We start from the raw sequence: 16,550 nt of genomic DNA, 5'->3' as shown, positions 1-16,550 counted from the left end.
GACAACTGGAAAATAGCTCTGTGTAAGACTGTAAGGAAAGGAAGTGTGCCAGGTTGTTGCGGGGATATAACTCTTCATGTGCTCAGACCAGATGCAGTTACAGGATGGCTGAGAGACCTGGGAGAGCATCCCGGCTCTGGGCTGGTCTCTCTTGACGTGTCTGTGAATATGGGAGATAATGCTCTCATTCCTGTAGGGACTTCAGAATGTCAATCAGGACGTTTTCCTTCTGCAGTGCAAATACAAACGTACTTACTCAGAGGAGAAAGGTTAAGTTCCTGATTTGGGGATTAAGTCAATAAGCTGTACATCAAAATAGTATTTTCCCTTCAGTTTAGTTTTCCATTCATGGACGCAGCATGACCAAACGTAGGAAATATTTGCTATTTTGCATCTTCTTTTACGATTGTGTCTGCACACAGCAGCGCAGCTGAGCATCCGTCTTCTGAGCTCTTACAGCAACCTGAGCCTCAAACATTTGACATTTCTTTCCCGCCTGCCCCTCGCCTGCCCTCCTTCCCGTCACAGCATCCTCGGCAAAACGCGCTCTGTTACCGTCGCTCCCTGTAGGCTGAACTGGTTGTGTGATAGCCGGCTTCCGGTATTGATTTCTGTGTTATTCTTGGCTCCCTCAGCCTTCGGGATATTGGTTGTTGCCAATTTAGAGGTTTGTTTGTTATGGCTCATAGCAAGTGTTTGTGGAAACATCTTTTTATAAACACCCCTCCCAGCACACCCTCTCCCACACAGTAGGACACGCCTGAAGTTTCTTCTGCTGGCCTTCATTTCTGACATGTCCCGGGACACAAGGCCTTCTCAGGCTTGCAGAAATTTAAATGGTTCGCTACAAAACTTGGTCATGATTCTAGCTCGTTCCGTTGAGAAATCCCTTTCTCTTGAAGCGCGTGAAATTCTCTCCTATACTAACAGCTGCTTTGGCTCATGAAACCATTGGGTTACGTTCTATTTAACTGTTGGCTTCCAGTTGCTGACACCAATGTTTTAAGGCCATGGATACGTTTCTATGCTGTTCTGTATAATTCTGCAGAAGGGTAAGGTTTGGGTTTTGCTTTTTTTTTCTGGAAAGGTGTTTATTACATCTTTTGTATGAGTCATTCCTTTCAGGTGGACGAAGCCTCATGTCTTCTGTTCACAAAAAAACCCATGCCTGGGTAGTTTGAGTATCAGTGAGGATGCTCATGTGCAACATACTTCATAGCTTCATGTTTAAGGCATGAAAGGAAGAGTTATTGCTATTTTTACCTTAGAATTCATGCAGGCAACATACCTCAAGAGTGAAGATTAGCTCCTTAAAACTGAAGAAGCCTGATGGATTCAGTGTATCTGGAAATGACTGGCCAGGATCAGGGATAGAAGTTACGGAACAAATGGCTCCTGAAAGGAATGTTGTATTTCCAAGTTTGCTGTAAGATGGAAGCAGTTTTATGACATGGTAGTTTTCTCTGCAATTATGTCTCATAGGACTGTCCAGGCATTTACAAGCATACTGAGCTAACTAGATGATCTTAGATAATGTTTCCAGCCAAATCGAGAGATAAAGCTGCAGAAGAGAACCTGGAGGGCTGGGAAAACCTTAACAGAAGAGAGATTTCAATAAACTGGAGAGACTACAAGGACCCCAGTAGTGCCTGTGAAACGGGACAGTGAAACATGAGGAAATCTCGGGCTGGTGCTGCATATTGCAGCATCAGGCTGCTGCTCCACAAACACATCAGGGCACATCCACCCTGGGTCGGTGTGCCCTTTGCCATCCCACCCTGCAGCCAGTGCCCGCAGCACAAGGAGCCGTGGGGCTTCCCCTGGCGTCACCCAGACTCAAAACTGCCGGGCATCGCTCCGGGATGGGATGCTCATAACCAGCTGAGCATCTGAATTAACTTTCCTCTGCTTGCCCACCTCAGTGGGCTTCCCAGTGCTGGAAACAGGCACGGACATATCTCCTGACCACACCGAGGGCAGTTCTCAGTCGTGGGCAGATGAAAAAAGCTGAGAAAGCTCCAGTTGCTGCAAGAAGCAGGGGCGGAGAGGCAGCTATGGCCGTGCTCAGGCTGAACGCTGTGACAGGGCGGGAGTCTTCATTTCTCAGCAGTGAATGTCTCTTACAGGCTCTGTGTTGTGCATCCTCGGCCCTGGCTGCTGTCAAGTCCCAGGAGCGGTGGGTATGAGTATTAAATTGCTCTTTCAGATTCTTTTCTGCTTGAGACACCTCTGAAAGGCTGCTCCAGAGAAGCTGCGATCATCTGTGCCTCTCACAGTGGTATAAAAAAAAGTGTGAATTGATCTGCAAGGTGATATTTAAAACACAGGACTTGTTTTTGAAACAGATTTTTTTTTTTTTTTTTGCACTAGGCGTAGCTAACAGAGAGCAGACAGTCACAGTGTACCCTCAAAGCTAAGAGATTGATGGCATTCAGGAAAACCTGCCCTTGCATGATTGACAAGCTTCAGGTCACAGCCAAGATAGGAGGGGGTGGAGGAGGAGGAGGAAGATGCCCTGGGGGCAGGTGACACCATAGTTGTTTGCTATGAGGCCTCTTCCCTTTTTCCGTGGTGAAACTGTTAGGAGCTCCTGCCCGGAAGAGGGTGGTGGACTATTTAAGCCTGAGAGGCTCACCCAGCGTGGGCATGAATTCACCCGCTGCGTTTAAATGGCAGAATTACCATGTGCTCCACGGTAACACAGACGTGCGCTGGCTGAAAGCGGAGGCTGGGAGAGAATGGAGCCCTTTTCCTTCGGGGAGTGGGTGGCAGCAGCGCAGGGAAAGGCCGAAATGGCCTCCCTGGTGGGCCGGGGTGATGGCACGGGGATGGGGGTGTGGGCTGAGCACACGCAAGCTCCTGTCAGCTCCCGTGGCACCACCTTTTCTGAGCTCTGCGTTTACAGCCTCCTTTGCACTGGTGCGTTTGGGAGAAACTGCACATTTCGGGGGGGGTGCGACTGGGCTGTTACCAGCCTTTTTCTGTGCCTCAATGGTGGTGAACCCCCTTCCACCCCTCATACCGCCGGTCAGCTCTTGTCGGGAAAATTCAATTTGCTTATGTGGGTACACAGAGAGAAACTGTAGAAAATCTCTCTGGGGAATATGACTCATTCTCATAATTATACGTTATAAACTAACTTCCATTATATAATCATCAAGCAATTTTATTATCCCCAGATAATCCCATAGAACAATATTTCTTCATAGTAAAGAAGAAACCCAGCCCCTGAAGTATGCCTGTGTTGGAGGGAGAGCGCTGTTCTCCTTCTGAGGGTGCGCGCAGCTCTTCCTGCCGCCGCGGTTCAGCTGCCTGACACTTAGCAGGGAACTGTTTCCCCTCTGCTAAAATTTAAATGACGGGGGTTTTTTTTCTTATCCCGATAAAAAGCTAGATGTTTGAAAACTGAAAAATCTCAGAAAAGTTGATTCAGATTAGTTGAAACATATTAGGGCTCAATCGTTTTAATTAACTGAGAGTTCTAAGAAAAAAAGTAGTAATTCCTACCTAGCGATTCCCAATTGTGTGCTCTGTCATGAGGGCACACTGTGCTTTGGAATCCTTTTTTTCCCACTAACTCAGCTGTCCGTGCCTGGCAGCCATTCCCTCCAGAAACATTTGGTGTTGTCAATACCAACTATTTCCAGTGAAAAGTTTCATTTTCTCTGAATGTGTTTTTGTGATTCGAAATAGTTGTGTCAATAACCTGTGCCCCATTCTTCTCCTGGCAGTGGGACACTCAACCAGTGGACTTTGGTTTGTCCCACAGCAGTTTGTACAACTGTCGTGAACCCCCGGTGCCCCGTGGGAACACCTTCACACATTTTTAGCGTTACTTAGTGGAGCAGTACACAGGATGTATTATGCATTCTGTTTCTTTCTTCCTGTGTGTATTTATGGCCACATCTCATAAAATAAAGCAGTGAGTGAAATTCGATGAAAACCATCTGCATATGATCATTTTTTGCATGCCAAAACATACTCAGGCTTTTTTTTTTAAGTGAAGGTTCTTAAAATATCTGTTTTGAAGTAAGAAAGTCCCCACCTCTCCTGCAGTCTTCTGCAAGACAGTGTGTAAGTCTTGGCATCTGCCCACCCCTGGAGATGTGTGGTCATGGGAATATCCCTGGAACGTGTCCTCCTCGTTGCCTCTGACGGCGCTAACACAGGACACTCACCCCCGGTCAGTGAAAAGCGGACGGCAGCACTGGGGGACCCGCTGCCCTCCGTGTACGGGTGGTCAGTAGTTTCCAATCCAGCAAACATCTCTCCTTCAGGAAAAAAATAGTTCTTGCATACATTATACTTGATCTGTTACTCATTCGTTATTGCAGAGACTAGTACTGATGAAACATTAAAGGGCACCTTCAAAAGATCCACCACCCAATGGAACGATGGTGATTATGATAAGAACAGTAATTAGGTGAGTCAGAGCTGTAAGAGACTTTTAGAGTACAAACCCTTTGGTTGGGAACTTTGTCATTTTGGGTGTAAACAGCCGCTTGCAGACCTGACTCTCTGGGGTCTCAGCTGACGCTACTTCATTGGCAAGGCCTTTGTCAGCGAGGGGTCATGGTAATGCAGTTCCAGCCCCTACGGAGAGCCTGGGTGTCCCTGTCTCCTGCCTAATGACATGAGGCAAAATATTCCAGTGCCGTTCGAAAACAATAAACAAGCATTGGCAAATCGGTGCAGCGAGTTTCAGCCTGGCGTCCATTCTGTACAGGTACACACAGGAGAAGGCAGTTGGGGGGGTCTTCAAAGAGGTGGGGAGGAGGCCTGCGTCGCCTCCTGCGATAGTCCCACGCCAGAATCGGGTCGTGTCAACCTCCCTACGAACGTGAACGCTGAATACAGGTGAGCGAGCTGGAGCCAGATGTCAGGGCTAATAGCTTGTTTCCGTGTTCTCAGCTAGCAGGAGCTCCCCAGCGCATACCGCAGACGCTGCTTCATCTGTTTAGCTGGGTGTTCCTGTTGGAAGAGATTACCCAAGCCATCAGAGCTGGGTTTGCTGCTGCCTCGGGCCTGGGCACCCTGCAGCAGCGTGGGTGAGAGCCGGGTGCCCTCTAGAGAGCGAGCTGCAGACGAGGCGCGGGGCCTGTGCTGTCCTCTCCGCCTGTCCCTGAATGAAACGCAATGGCCCAGTGTCCCAGGTGAAACGCAAAACGTTGTCTGCGTGGCTCAGCATGGTGGGCGTGGAGACGGGCAGCAGCAAGAGGGAACGCTTCCCCTTCCCCACCCCACTGCAGCGCACCAATCGCGACTCCCTGTGTGCCAGAGGACAGGTCTGAAACTACTGTATATTATGGAGCATTATATTTTTATATAGTATTATTTTAATCACATATGATTGTACTTTTGTCGTATAGGATAACATCAACTTCCATTTAGCTATAGATGGTATTAGCCAAACTTATCTGCAGCTCCTGGCCTCTTAGTAAAATGTAATTCCCACTCTAAGCGGAGTAGCTGGTCCCAGTCCCTCGGGCTGCGATAACGGGAGAGCGGCAGCAGGAGGGGGCTGTGCCAGCCCAGGCACTGGGCAGCAGGACACCGCCCGCTCCGCCTTTCCTGTGGATCCACCAGTTAAGAACTTCTGACACCTTATGGAGAGATCTGGGAAGTACCGAGATGTCTCGTCTGCCGGTGTTTACCAGGGACTTTCTCCATTTCCTTGTTCTCTGGCACAGGCACCGTTTGTATGTCACGATAATTTATTATACACCTCCTTTGAAGTTTTATCTGAAATCAAATACAGTGCTCATGAAAAACTTTTGCTTGAGTCTCGGTACAAGCTGGATAAACTACCGAGTTTGCTCTTCGTTCTCAGGCAAACACGTTCAATTTCTCTTTTCTCTGAAAAAAACCAAACAAACCCAAACAAACAAACAAAAAAACTAAACAAACCAGTATAAATATTTTCACAAGTGCTCCAGGTTGCTCTTTCCTCCTGTGGTGGCAGGAGGGAGATGCCAGTGCCGATGGCAGTTAGAAAGTGAAAACTCGGGTGCCAAAATCGCAGGATTTCAGTTTCGAGGAGAAACCCTCTCTCACTTCAGGGGGTTTGATTCCTGCCGCTGAGCCGAGACCCTCGGGGGGGGCCGGGGGCGGCAGCGCTGCGGGGCCGGGGGTTCCCCGGGGGGTTTGTGCAACGGGGGAGAAATCACGGCCTGGGACGAGGGCCCCGGCGGGCCTGGCACGACCCCAGGGAAGGACTGTGCTGCTGCCATCAGCCTCTCCCTGCCCTGGCGCACATCAGCCAGGAACCTGGTGTCACCCGTCCCTGCCCGGACCCTTTGCCGGCGCTGGGGGGGGCCAGCGGCGCCCGCAGCCTCTCCCGGCTCTGCCGCCCCCGCTCCGCGCTGCTCCGCGCTGCTCCGCCGCCAGGGATCAGGCGAGCTGCTGCTGCTGCCGCCGCTCCGCTTCAGAGCCAGGGCTCAGCCCTGCCGCTCCGCTTCAGAGCCAGGGCGCCATCCTCCCTTCGCCCCGGCCCCGCTCCCTGCTGGCTGCGGCCCATAACCTGACCCCGAGCAGAGCCAGGAATGCTGTTCTTCCAGGAGCGTGGCGTATTCAGGAGCGGGATTTGGGGAAATGCGCTTGTTTTTATACCTCAGATATTTTTCAATTTCTTAGCAAAGGACTTCAAAATACTTTACGTGGGTTTAGGTGTGAGAAATGTTTGTGCCATGTTGTATAGGCTATAAAAAGGACTTTCAGGCCATCTGCCTTTTCCACCCTGTGGGTGTCTCTGCACAGCCACATGTGTCCAACCACCCCTTTGCTGTCTCAAGAGAAGAGGAGATTCATGATAAAATTTGAATGCTGTCATCTCAGCACCTGCTCTCTGCTCCACTTACAGTCACCCAAGAGAAAAGGCACTTGCGTTGCACAGTCCCTCTGCCCGGGCAGGTGTCTGACACAGGATTTGCTCTGCAGAGGCAGGCTCACTTGGACACACTTATATTAGAGGAGTCCAGAAGAGAGGTGAGGTCAGAAGACACTTCCCTCCCGCCAGGTGACTGCAGTGCAGATCTGTTGAGACGTGTATGACTGACATCATCCTCCCCAGCAGCCAAGGCATTGCTCAGCTTAATGTTTGACACATCTGGAGAGCAGCTGGAGATGCGCAGCAGGGATGGTGCCGATAACTGTGTATGGATAGACACCATCCTGAGCTTGCTGTTTCATGGAAATTTCTGTCACTGATTTCTCTATTCTCCTTTCATTGATGACCTCCAGCCCCGCTTATTTCCGCCTTTGTTGTTCTACAATGATTTAAGCAAAATGCTCTGTGGGAAACACAAGCATCTGCCTGAATTGATTGTTCATGTGGATCATGGAGGATGTCATGCAATGGGCAACGTACGCTACAGGCTTCCACTGGGAGGAGGTGGACAAGACCTGCAAGGTCAGCGAGGCCATTCTCTGGCTCCCACTGGCAAAGCAGCTTTGTTCCCAGTGGAATATGATCCTGACCAGTTTAGGTGACCCTTTGTGCATGGGTTTCCAGCTGTTCCTGCTGGGGCCGTTGCAGAGGCTGGCTGGCCTGGCTGAGGATGTGCTTTGCACCCAGATCAGCCCCTGGTTTTCTAAAGGAACTCAGTTTCCAGACACAGGTTTCTTGATTGCATCAGGCAGAAGCAAAGTTTTATTAGAGAAGTTTTTTCACCAGCAGGTACATTATCGACCCTGACTAACTCAAGTAACTTCTAGAGATTGCAGCGTTAAAGAAGAGAAGCAGCAGAACAGAGAAGAAAGTGGCCTCCAACAGGCCCCTTTAGATACATGGCAAAGCATCGCTGAGTTACTTCTACTTTCTCTGCAGACAGGTGTGCAGTGAACATCCCGTGTTCTTCTTTTGTCTGTGGGTTTCTCTGTATGTCATCTTCTAGTCCATTCCTCCTTAATCACAAATTCTTCTGCAGGTCACTGGAGAAAAAATGTAGCAGTATTATTTGACTGGAACAGAGATAAAATCCTTCAAATAACAAAAATTTGGTCTATGTAGTGCCCTTATTTCAAGAATACATGGTGTTAAACAAGAGCAGTTGGCAGACAACTCAGGAAATCCCAGAAATTCCCTAAATAATTGTGTTTTAATGGGAATTTGCACTCGTAAAGTTACAGGTTTGCTCTACTAGTCACTCCATCCAGACTCTCGCTAAGCTCTGTTTGGCTATCGTCTTCTTTACTTCTACTTCCAGATCTTTTCTTTCTGCCTCATTTCCCTCGCTTTCTCCTCTTAGTCCTACTGCTGCTCCCTCTTGTCTCTCATTTGCATTCTGCTGCTCCATATTCAGTCGGAGCCCTCTTTGAACCTCTGTCTTCGAGACACAGCCAGTTTTGCGCTGTAGTTGGATCCATTGTAGCCCATCACACCTGTAGCATTGTAACTCTCTGAGAAGATACCAATAACGTGTCCTAGGAGGGTGAGTTGTGTCCTGGCCTTATCACAAAGGAACAAACCGAAAAACACAGTTTTCCTTTCTCTTACCTTGTATATCTCCAGTCTTGCAGGGAGGGACTTGGGGCTGGCAATGGGAAGCTGAAGTTGTCGTATAGGTGTGGCTTGTCCTAATGACTCCTCCGCCTACCCCGGTTCCTACTCCGATTCCTCCTCCATGACTAGTGGGGTAAATTTGGTGAAAGAAATAGGGAACTTTAGAACTTCTCATCACACTAAGGTGGGCACAAAGTCTCAAACTATGCCTTTTATAGGGGTTCGGGTATTCTATATTGTGTTCTTCTTTCATCTTCAGAGTTGCTTTGCATTTGTTGCCCCCCTTTGGCATGGAAATGCATTGAAGAGTGTTGCAATTAATTCTTATTACGACAGTTCTCTTACTACAGAAAAGAGATTGCTGCTAATATTGACATAATACTAGTAGTTACGATGTTGTAACTGGCAGTTAACAGATTTGGTTTCTCTGCTTTGCAGATCCCAAGGAGTGACATTTAGTTCACATTTGAATGTTCATCACAGGAAAGTTGCTCATGAGACAACTTTTTCATGTCAGAGAAAGCATTAAGATGGACTAAGGATTATGGGGGATTCCCAATCTGTAATACAAATCCTAGATATTTTAATTTATTCTCTAGTGGATTTAGAGGTCTACATACATAAGGTCCTGCTGTCCTCCTTCCAACAAGCACCGGTAGGTCTGAATCTCCTGCTCCAAACGGCACTTGACGTCCAATAAGGTTTTGTATTCTTGGTTCTGACACTCTATTTCCGCCCTTATTTCAGCCAATTGCTGCTCCACGCATGTGATCTGGTTCTGTAGCTCACCGAGGAGCGTGTTGTACTGACACTCAGTCTCAGCCAGAGAGGATTCCAAATTATTTCTCTGATAAACAAGACAACCAAACAAAGAAACAACAGTCATTTAAGTGTCACCCTGGAGTTTGTTATTTCCAATGCAGAAATGAAAGAGCTATTCACCACCGCCATGCTGACTGGTAGGTCTGGCTGTTCCTGCTGAGAGATCCAGCAGGAACCACCTGGAGCTGTAATCTCACACCCACCTGGCTGAGCTGAGCCTGGAGATCGATTTCCAGAGCTTGCAATTGGCGTCTCAGTTCGGTAACCTGGTTGTTGCACGTCTCTACCTCCTGACCACTTGTAATAACTTCCCGATTCACCTCCTCAATCTGAAAATCACCAATCCAGAAAAAAGAGCTTCAGAGAATATCTGTGCAAATGGGACTTGCTTTTACAGAGACAGAATACAGTGAGTAGGCAGCAAAAAGAAGAGGGAGCAGGGCGAGTTCTCTGTGCACTGGGCATTAACCGCTGGCTTCACCTGCTTGCTCTTTGTACAAATCGCATTAACCTTGTGGCTATTACGTCTCTTTAATCCAAACGTGGAAAATCTCAGTTCCAACAACACACCACAGGGCCTTGCGGCAAATGCGGCTGTTCCAGATGGGACACAACAAACTGGTCAGACAGGCCTGTGTCTGCTGTGGAACACAGGGTATAATGAATGCTGATCTCGGGCTTCACTGTAAAGGAGGAACTGCTTATTTTCTCCATCTCTGTTTTCTGAAACTCTCCTGTGCCCTGAAATGTGCATGTCAGTTTGTTTCGCAGCAGGAGCTTGTCCCTTACCTTGCACTCGTACCAATCCTCAACTTCCTTGCGGTTGCGCGCTATCAGTGTTTCGTACTGGCATCTCAAATCCTCCAAGATTTGCCTGAGATCAGGTCCAGGGCAGGCATTGACCTCCACACTCACGTCTCCAGTCGATTGTTTTCTCAGGCAATTCATTTCCTGGAAACATAACCCGGATCAGACACATACTGGCTTTTGAGAGACAGCGCAGAAGAGCTGAGCTCGGTGGCTGAGCACAGCGCTGCCTGCGAGCCGTGCCTCCCAGCTGTGGCTGGAAAGCTCTGGAAGATGTTGCAAGTGTTTTCCCCAACAAATCTGTTGGGTAATTTCTTTCCTCATCCACTGGAGTCAGCAGCAACTTTCACCCCGCTCTGGCCCTCCCGGTGCCAGCGCAGCCCCGAGAGCAGCAGCCACCTCCACCCACGAGGAGACAGCTCTGAACCCCACAAGCGTTTGATGGGAAAGCTGCGGTGTGAAAGTGCTTGATCTTTGCTTCTAAATTTAGAGCACATTCGTGTAGGCAAAGTTTCATGTCAGGGCCACGGTGCTCCCAGGGAAAGGCAGGACCCTACCTCCTCGTGGTTCTTCTTCAGGCAGCAGAGCTCCTCCCGCAGCGACTCCAGCTGTGCCTCCAGGTCAGACCTGCAGAGCGTCAGCTGGTCCAGGACTTGGCGTAAGCCATTAATGTCAGCCTCCACGCTCTGGCGCAGGGCCAGCTCTGTCTCGTACCTGGTTTGTGCAAGAAAGCAGGAACTCAGAACAGTAACATCTCACACGCACTCAGTTTCTGCAAAGGTCTTTCCCACCTGCCTGCTCTAAACTGGATTTTGTTGTCTAAGCTGAATGCGCTGTGCATTAGATTTCTGCACCGCACTTGATGTCTGTTATGTGAAAACTTTTCTTCCTTATCTATCTTTTTCCTGATCAATGTATGTTTGATACCACTCATCCATCTGCATTTCTGTTTTTCTGATCCAAATCTGCGCTGGTCTGCGATGGAAATGTGCCAACCAAACCACTAAGGACCACTCCCTCCATTGCTCGTCTCCAGCCCTCACCAATAAGCACTCTTGCCAAATGCTTTACCCAAGAATAGTAATTAAGGGAGGGCTGGTGACCAAGAGCAAAATGCATTTCATCACTCCATCCTGCCCTAATGTGGTTTTGTAGTGAGACTTGTCTGAAGTCTCTATAATTAGTGCACCGAGACTCCACAAGTCAGATGTAAAGGAGCAGGGAGGAGACAAGGGAGTTCATCCACGCAGAGGGACACTCACTTCACACGGAAGTCATCGGCAGCCATCCTGCTGTTATCGATGTCCAGAATGATCTTGTTGTTATCAATGGTTGCGCAGACAATCTGGAAGAGAGCAGACCATGAGAGGTGTCTCACTTTTCTCTGCTGTTATACTCTAGAGGTGTATCTAGATTGCAGTTAGGTACTAACTCTTCACAATTTCCTTTTTCTGTTACCTTCTTAAGTCACCTTGTTCCTTGAGCGGAGCAGTTGCAGGAGGTAGCTTTGCCTCCTTAACTCACAGTCAGTAAAGAAAAGAGGTTGTGAGTGAAAGAGTTGTGAGATGGGACTTCCCAGTTTCAAGGTCTGAAGGCAAGTTCCAAAGATGCTTCACAGAGAAGTGAACCTAAAGAACCTTCCTTGAGACATTAAGTCTCAGCTGACATTCACCATGGCGTGTTCTTGGCTTCAAGCTTAAGGATCTTCAGGGATACAGTTGGAAGGTGTCTTTAAGCCTGAAGATCAGCCATAGCTTTCACTGGGCACATAGTAGTATCAGGGTCTTTGTGCCACTGCAGCAATCTATTTTAAATACTCAGCTTTTCTCACCTAGAATTTATAATGCTCCGTTTGATACAGCATTTGCTATGTATGTTTTCCTCTTGTTCTATAGTTCTATAGTTCTCTTTGCTTTGCTCTTCCTACCACTGCATTTCCTCAGAGCACACTTGGTAATGTCGTATTTATAACAGTATAGTCAAACCGCAATGTAACAAAGCATCCTTTTCCTTTTAAGAGTATTATCCCACCTGTATCCCCTTGCAGCACCCATCTTTAATACGCACCCACAGTCAACAGTGTCAGAGGGGAACTTGCCAAAATTTATGTTTGCAAAGACGTTTAACAGCACCGAAGTTATCTCTAACAATTACAGTAGGTTCTAAATACAAGTTTATAAATAAGCTTTAAATAGAGGAGGAGCAACTGAAAAAGGGGATTACCTGATTTTGAAGATCTTCGATTTCCTTGTAATAGCAGCTGTAGTCCCGGGGCTCACAGGAGAGGCCCTGTGTCGCGTACCACTCTCTGATTCTGCATTCCAGTTCAGCATTTTCCTTCTCCAAGCACTTCACCTTGTCCAGATAGGAAGCCAGGCGGTCGTTGAGATTCTGCATGGTGACCTTCTCATCGCAGGATGAAAGCAAACAGTCGCCACCAAGACCACCAACAACCACACCGCCTCCAAGGCCAAACCCAAGGCCATTGCCATAGCAGTTGCCACCTCCATAGCTCCCACCAGCCAAGCTACCAACACTCAGTCCCCCTCCATAATTCACTCCACCGCAGTAACTCCTTCCAGAAAAACCTCTGCCACTGCCTATCCCATAGGAAGAAATCCGTGCTCCACCACCACCACCAATGATACAGCTGCCACCACTGCTCCTGCCTTTGCTAGACACAGTAATAGTCTCCTTAATGTTGCAACTCATGGCGACAGCAGCTGGAAATGCAAGCAGAAGCCCAAAGCAAGATGCACAGCTTGATATTAAATCAGACTGCGAGCTGTCCGTTGCGGCGAAACTCTATTTATACCTTCCACAGTGGGTGTCACCACTGTTTCTTCTTCCCATAAGGCTGGCTACTCCAGCCATTGGTGCCAAGAATAATTTCTCAAAGGGAAGTTTCCTTTCAAGAATCCTGGTAGACAAGGAAGATACTTTACATGTCTCTTGCTAATTTCAAAAATACATTAGCAATAATGTTTTATGAATCATCAGCTTTTTGTTTATGATGCAAACTTTACAACATTAAGCCAGGAAAAACACTGTCCTAAATTATATACCAGGAAGAAATCATTAAAGGTTATTGCATCAAAGGGCTCTTTATCTCTCATTAATTTATTTTCATTTTATTTTGAGTTGAATAAGCAGTTTTCCTGCAAGGTGCTGATGTTGGAATATGTGAGATGAAAAAGAAAGAATATATACGAAGTTTGACTCTCGAATGATGTATGAGGAATGATGTAAGAACTTTGTGGAAAGATCAGAGACACAGAGATTAAGTTTCTCCATTGGCAAAATGACAACTCCAGAGCTCTCTGCTACGAGACCAGTGAGAGCGTGGCGTGATCTCTTAATGGACGTGGATGAAAGGTTCTTCGTGTATGATTGTGGCTCTCCAGTAACACACAAAGGATTTGTTTCTTTATGGGGAGAGGGTAAAGTAAGGTAAAAGTACTTTAAATATTTCCTGTTGTTTGGTGAAAGATATTTCCGCAGTTTTCATCATTATGGATAGTGATTGTTGCTGAGGAAGGGTGGGTGTTTTGAAACAGTGAATGGGAGTGGAAACGTCCTATGGGCAGTCTCTCTGTCAATACGCGCTGCATTCTAATAAGAGGTTTAGGACTGCTGTCCTAGGAAATATAAAGGCAGAATTGCTGATAAAGCTGGCAGAGCAGTCGTTGCCCAGTGCAGTTCTACACTGGCTTGGAGAAGATGGATTAAGTACAAACTAGAGGTTCTTCTCTATCACTAATGTCTCCAAATCTTAACTAGACAAAGAAATTGAGAGGTAAGAACCCTTTCACTTTTCTGGCATCAGAATTCAGGCTAAGCTCATTTTCTTGAGATGTTTTGCTGAGGCTCAAGAGCAATGGCCTTCCCTCTGGGACAGCCTGTTTCTACTGGCCGTTGAGCAAGAGACAGGCATTCCGCAGCTTTCTGAAACTAACCCTTCGCTGTAAGAAATTCTCCAAGCCTGCTTCACCAGAGAACAAGCGAGCTCGAACTCTTGCTCAAGCCCTCACTCCGTGTCAGGATTGTGGATTGAAATAGCTAGTATTATGGCAAGTAAATAATACCCCTTAGTGAAGGATAGGATTATCCCAGTATTCATGGATTTGCCCATCATTTTATTGCTCTTCTCCTCCTTATTTCTGTTGAAAAGATGCCTCCCATTATCTCTGCATCCTTGGATCCAGTACAATGAAAGCCAGCGGCATTCCCGTGATATCTCCAGCAGGCTGGAGACAGAGGTGTGGAGGGACTTGCTCAAAGTGATTTACTCAAAGACAAAGAGCACGCCTCTGGCAGAGTCTGCAGTCAAACCCAGGTCTGCTGGATCAGGCTGCAGTGCCTGATGTCAGCCTGCCCTTCCTCCCAAGTTGTGCTCCACTCAGTCCCTGAATACAAAGGAGCAAAGCTCAGAATAGGTAAAAACTCTAATAAAGTTATTGTGTATAGGAAGGAATACCTGGATTTCATTATTAGGACTGGAGAACATAATTGGAGTCAGGGTGTGGTGGTAAGAATGAACCGAAACTGATGTCATATTGCATTGCTTGAAGCTTTGCCTGTCCTGCATATGATTCTTCAGGAGTTTCCCAAGAGCTGTCTGCAGCAAGCACCTTTTCTGCGTGAGCACGCATTCCTTCCTCTGCTCCACAGTTATCATTTAGCACATCAGAATAATACAGGCAGAAACACGGAATGACTTACTCCTTTGTGGGAGTGGAGGATGTCTACATGCCTATTGCGGTAATTATTGCAGAGGGCAGAGAGGATGGCTCCTGCTCTTCTGAGATACATCGGTCCCCTGGGGGCCTGGAGCTTTATCCATTAGACCCACCTCTTTCTGCTGCGGGCCATCGGCCGGTGCCTTTGCCCAGGATCCTTCAGTGGCACACGCTTGCCCTCTTTCTTGCTATTTTTCCTTTTTGTCTTCAGGAAATGGGTGCACTAATTAAGCTCAGATAAAATTAAATAATTGTTCTGAAGACCTTAAAAAAATAAATTAAGCTTTCCCTACTATTTTCATTCAGTTATTTCAACTCATAAATTTCCTGGGTCTGTCTCATTAGCACAAAGAAATATGGAAATCTCATGGAAATGTAGTTTCCAGCCCAAGGTTTTCACTCCATAATTTGAAGCTCCTTAATATATGGGTTGTTTCCAGGGTGTTTTCTGCTGGGGAACTGTTTATCACAAGCTGCCTTCTCATGAGCTGCTTTCCAGACGCATCCCAACTTGTAGGTGCACAAACAACATCACAGCGTCTCAGGAGCTGAGTCTGTACCCCCCCCGGGGGCTTTCCAGAGGCATATTCACAAAGTCTGGATCATTAGAGTCTTTCTGGCCATGTCATTAGGTCTCTTTCACCTCTCAGGAATTTAGGCCAGCTCCTTTGTGAAAGTGCCTGCTTTGCACCTGCCGGACCTGGTGGGAAGGGTGGGAAGCCTTTGATATGGATAGAGGGAATGTGGTGGAGCAGCTAGATGTCAGTAGCAGTTCGCAAGAGATGGAGACTAGCCCAGGCCTGGTGGGAATCAGCTGGGGCTGCCAGAGGAAAGCGGCAAGCTCTTCTATACTGTAGGTAGCCTGGAGTTTCCAGAGGACTGAAAACTGGAAGTGCGTCAGTAGAGTATATATTTATATTTTTAGAAATGCGAGTGCGAGGACTCGTAGGTTGGGAAGCATTAAGGCCAGGAAGGGCAGCGGTGGGTTATCTTACATCTTGCTTTGCACTGAACAAGGCAGGAGGAGACAATGGAAATGAAAGACTTGCTTTCTGACTTTCTTAGCCAGAGCTCTGAGAACAACTGGGATACACACAGAGGAGTCCAACCGATGGAAATTTGCCATTATACCATGATACATATCTCTTTTTGATTTCTTGTGAAGTGCTGGCTTTACACGTCTACTGGGAGATTTCTGCATCAAGTCTGGCACTTTCTGTAGGGCTGGAGCTGATCTTTAAAGACAATTTGATTTAGTCTTGGTTTAAAAACATCTACTTACTCTTCTGAGTCATTATTGCAGTTCTTCCAGTGTTCCATTTTCTTATGGTGCTCTAGCCCCTGGATACTATTGGGTTTAATGTCTGGTAGATAAAATAAAAGAAATACCACTGAGACATCTGCTCTCCATGGTCTTTTACAGCAGAAGGGCACCTTTCACCTGCTCCCTCGTACGCTAATGACTGAGATTCTTCAGACACTTGCTACCTACAGGCCTTGGAGATGCTGCTTTCCTGGAAGGTTCCAGGTTGTGTTAAGTCTATTTCTGTAGCAACAGAGAAATTGGTGTCTATATAAAAGAACTGATGCTAGAAAAGTGTGCCACACTATAGTGTATAGATGGTACTGAAATGTTTTGGTCTTGTACCCTTTCTCCTCCTCCCCCAAGGCTGGCTGTTCCA

General features: G+C 47.3%; 1 protein-coding gene and 1 long non-coding RNA gene across 2 annotated transcripts in view; one reads left to right on the top strand and one right to left on the bottom strand.

Annotated features, from left to right (window-relative positions):
• Window positions 1-16,550, top strand: part of LOC128919104 (uncharacterized) — a 164,968-nt gene that overhangs the window by 114,397 nt on the left and 34,021 nt on the right. The gene's annotated exons all lie outside the window — the stretch shown is intronic.
• LOC128919088 (keratin, type I cytoskeletal 19-like) lies at window positions 7,673-12,841 on the bottom strand. The gene is made up of 8 exons (XM_054224065.1): window positions 12,353-12,841; window positions 11,392-11,474; window positions 10,687-10,843; window positions 10,112-10,273; window positions 9,526-9,651; window positions 9,121-9,347; window positions 8,495-8,625; window positions 7,673-7,929 (listed from the first exon to the last, which is right to left on the bottom strand). The coding sequence occupies exons 1-8, from the start codon at window positions 12,839-12,841 to the stop codon at window positions 7,904-7,906; spliced, it is 1,401 nt and encodes a 466-aa protein (XP_054080040.1). The 3' UTR covers window positions 7,673-7,903.

This window comes from Rissa tridactyla, chromosome 19, assembly GCF_028500815.1.
Source record: "Rissa tridactyla isolate bRisTri1 chromosome 19, bRisTri1.patW.cur.20221130, whole genome shotgun sequence".
In the NCBI taxonomy this organism is placed as follows: domain Eukaryota; kingdom Metazoa; phylum Chordata; class Aves; order Charadriiformes; family Laridae; genus Rissa; species Rissa tridactyla.
Note: the sequence above shows the minus strand (reverse complement) of the source record. Positions and strands in the feature narration are given on the sequence as shown.

Bases quoted from the DNA above. Each gene is read 5' to 3' on its own strand.
- LOC128919088 (XM_054224065.1), bottom strand. From the start codon at position 12,841: ATGAGTTGCAACATTAAGGAGACTATTACTGTGTCTAGCAAAGGCAGG. The intron at 10,844-11,391 runs GTGAGTGTCCCT...TGCACAAACCAG, and splicing joins GCCGATGACTTCCGTGTGAA to GTACGAGACAGAGCTGGCCC. The intron at 10,274-10,686 runs GTAGGGTCCTGC...TTATGTTTCCAG, and splicing joins TGAAGAAGAACCACGAGGAG to GAAATGAATTGCCTGAGAAA.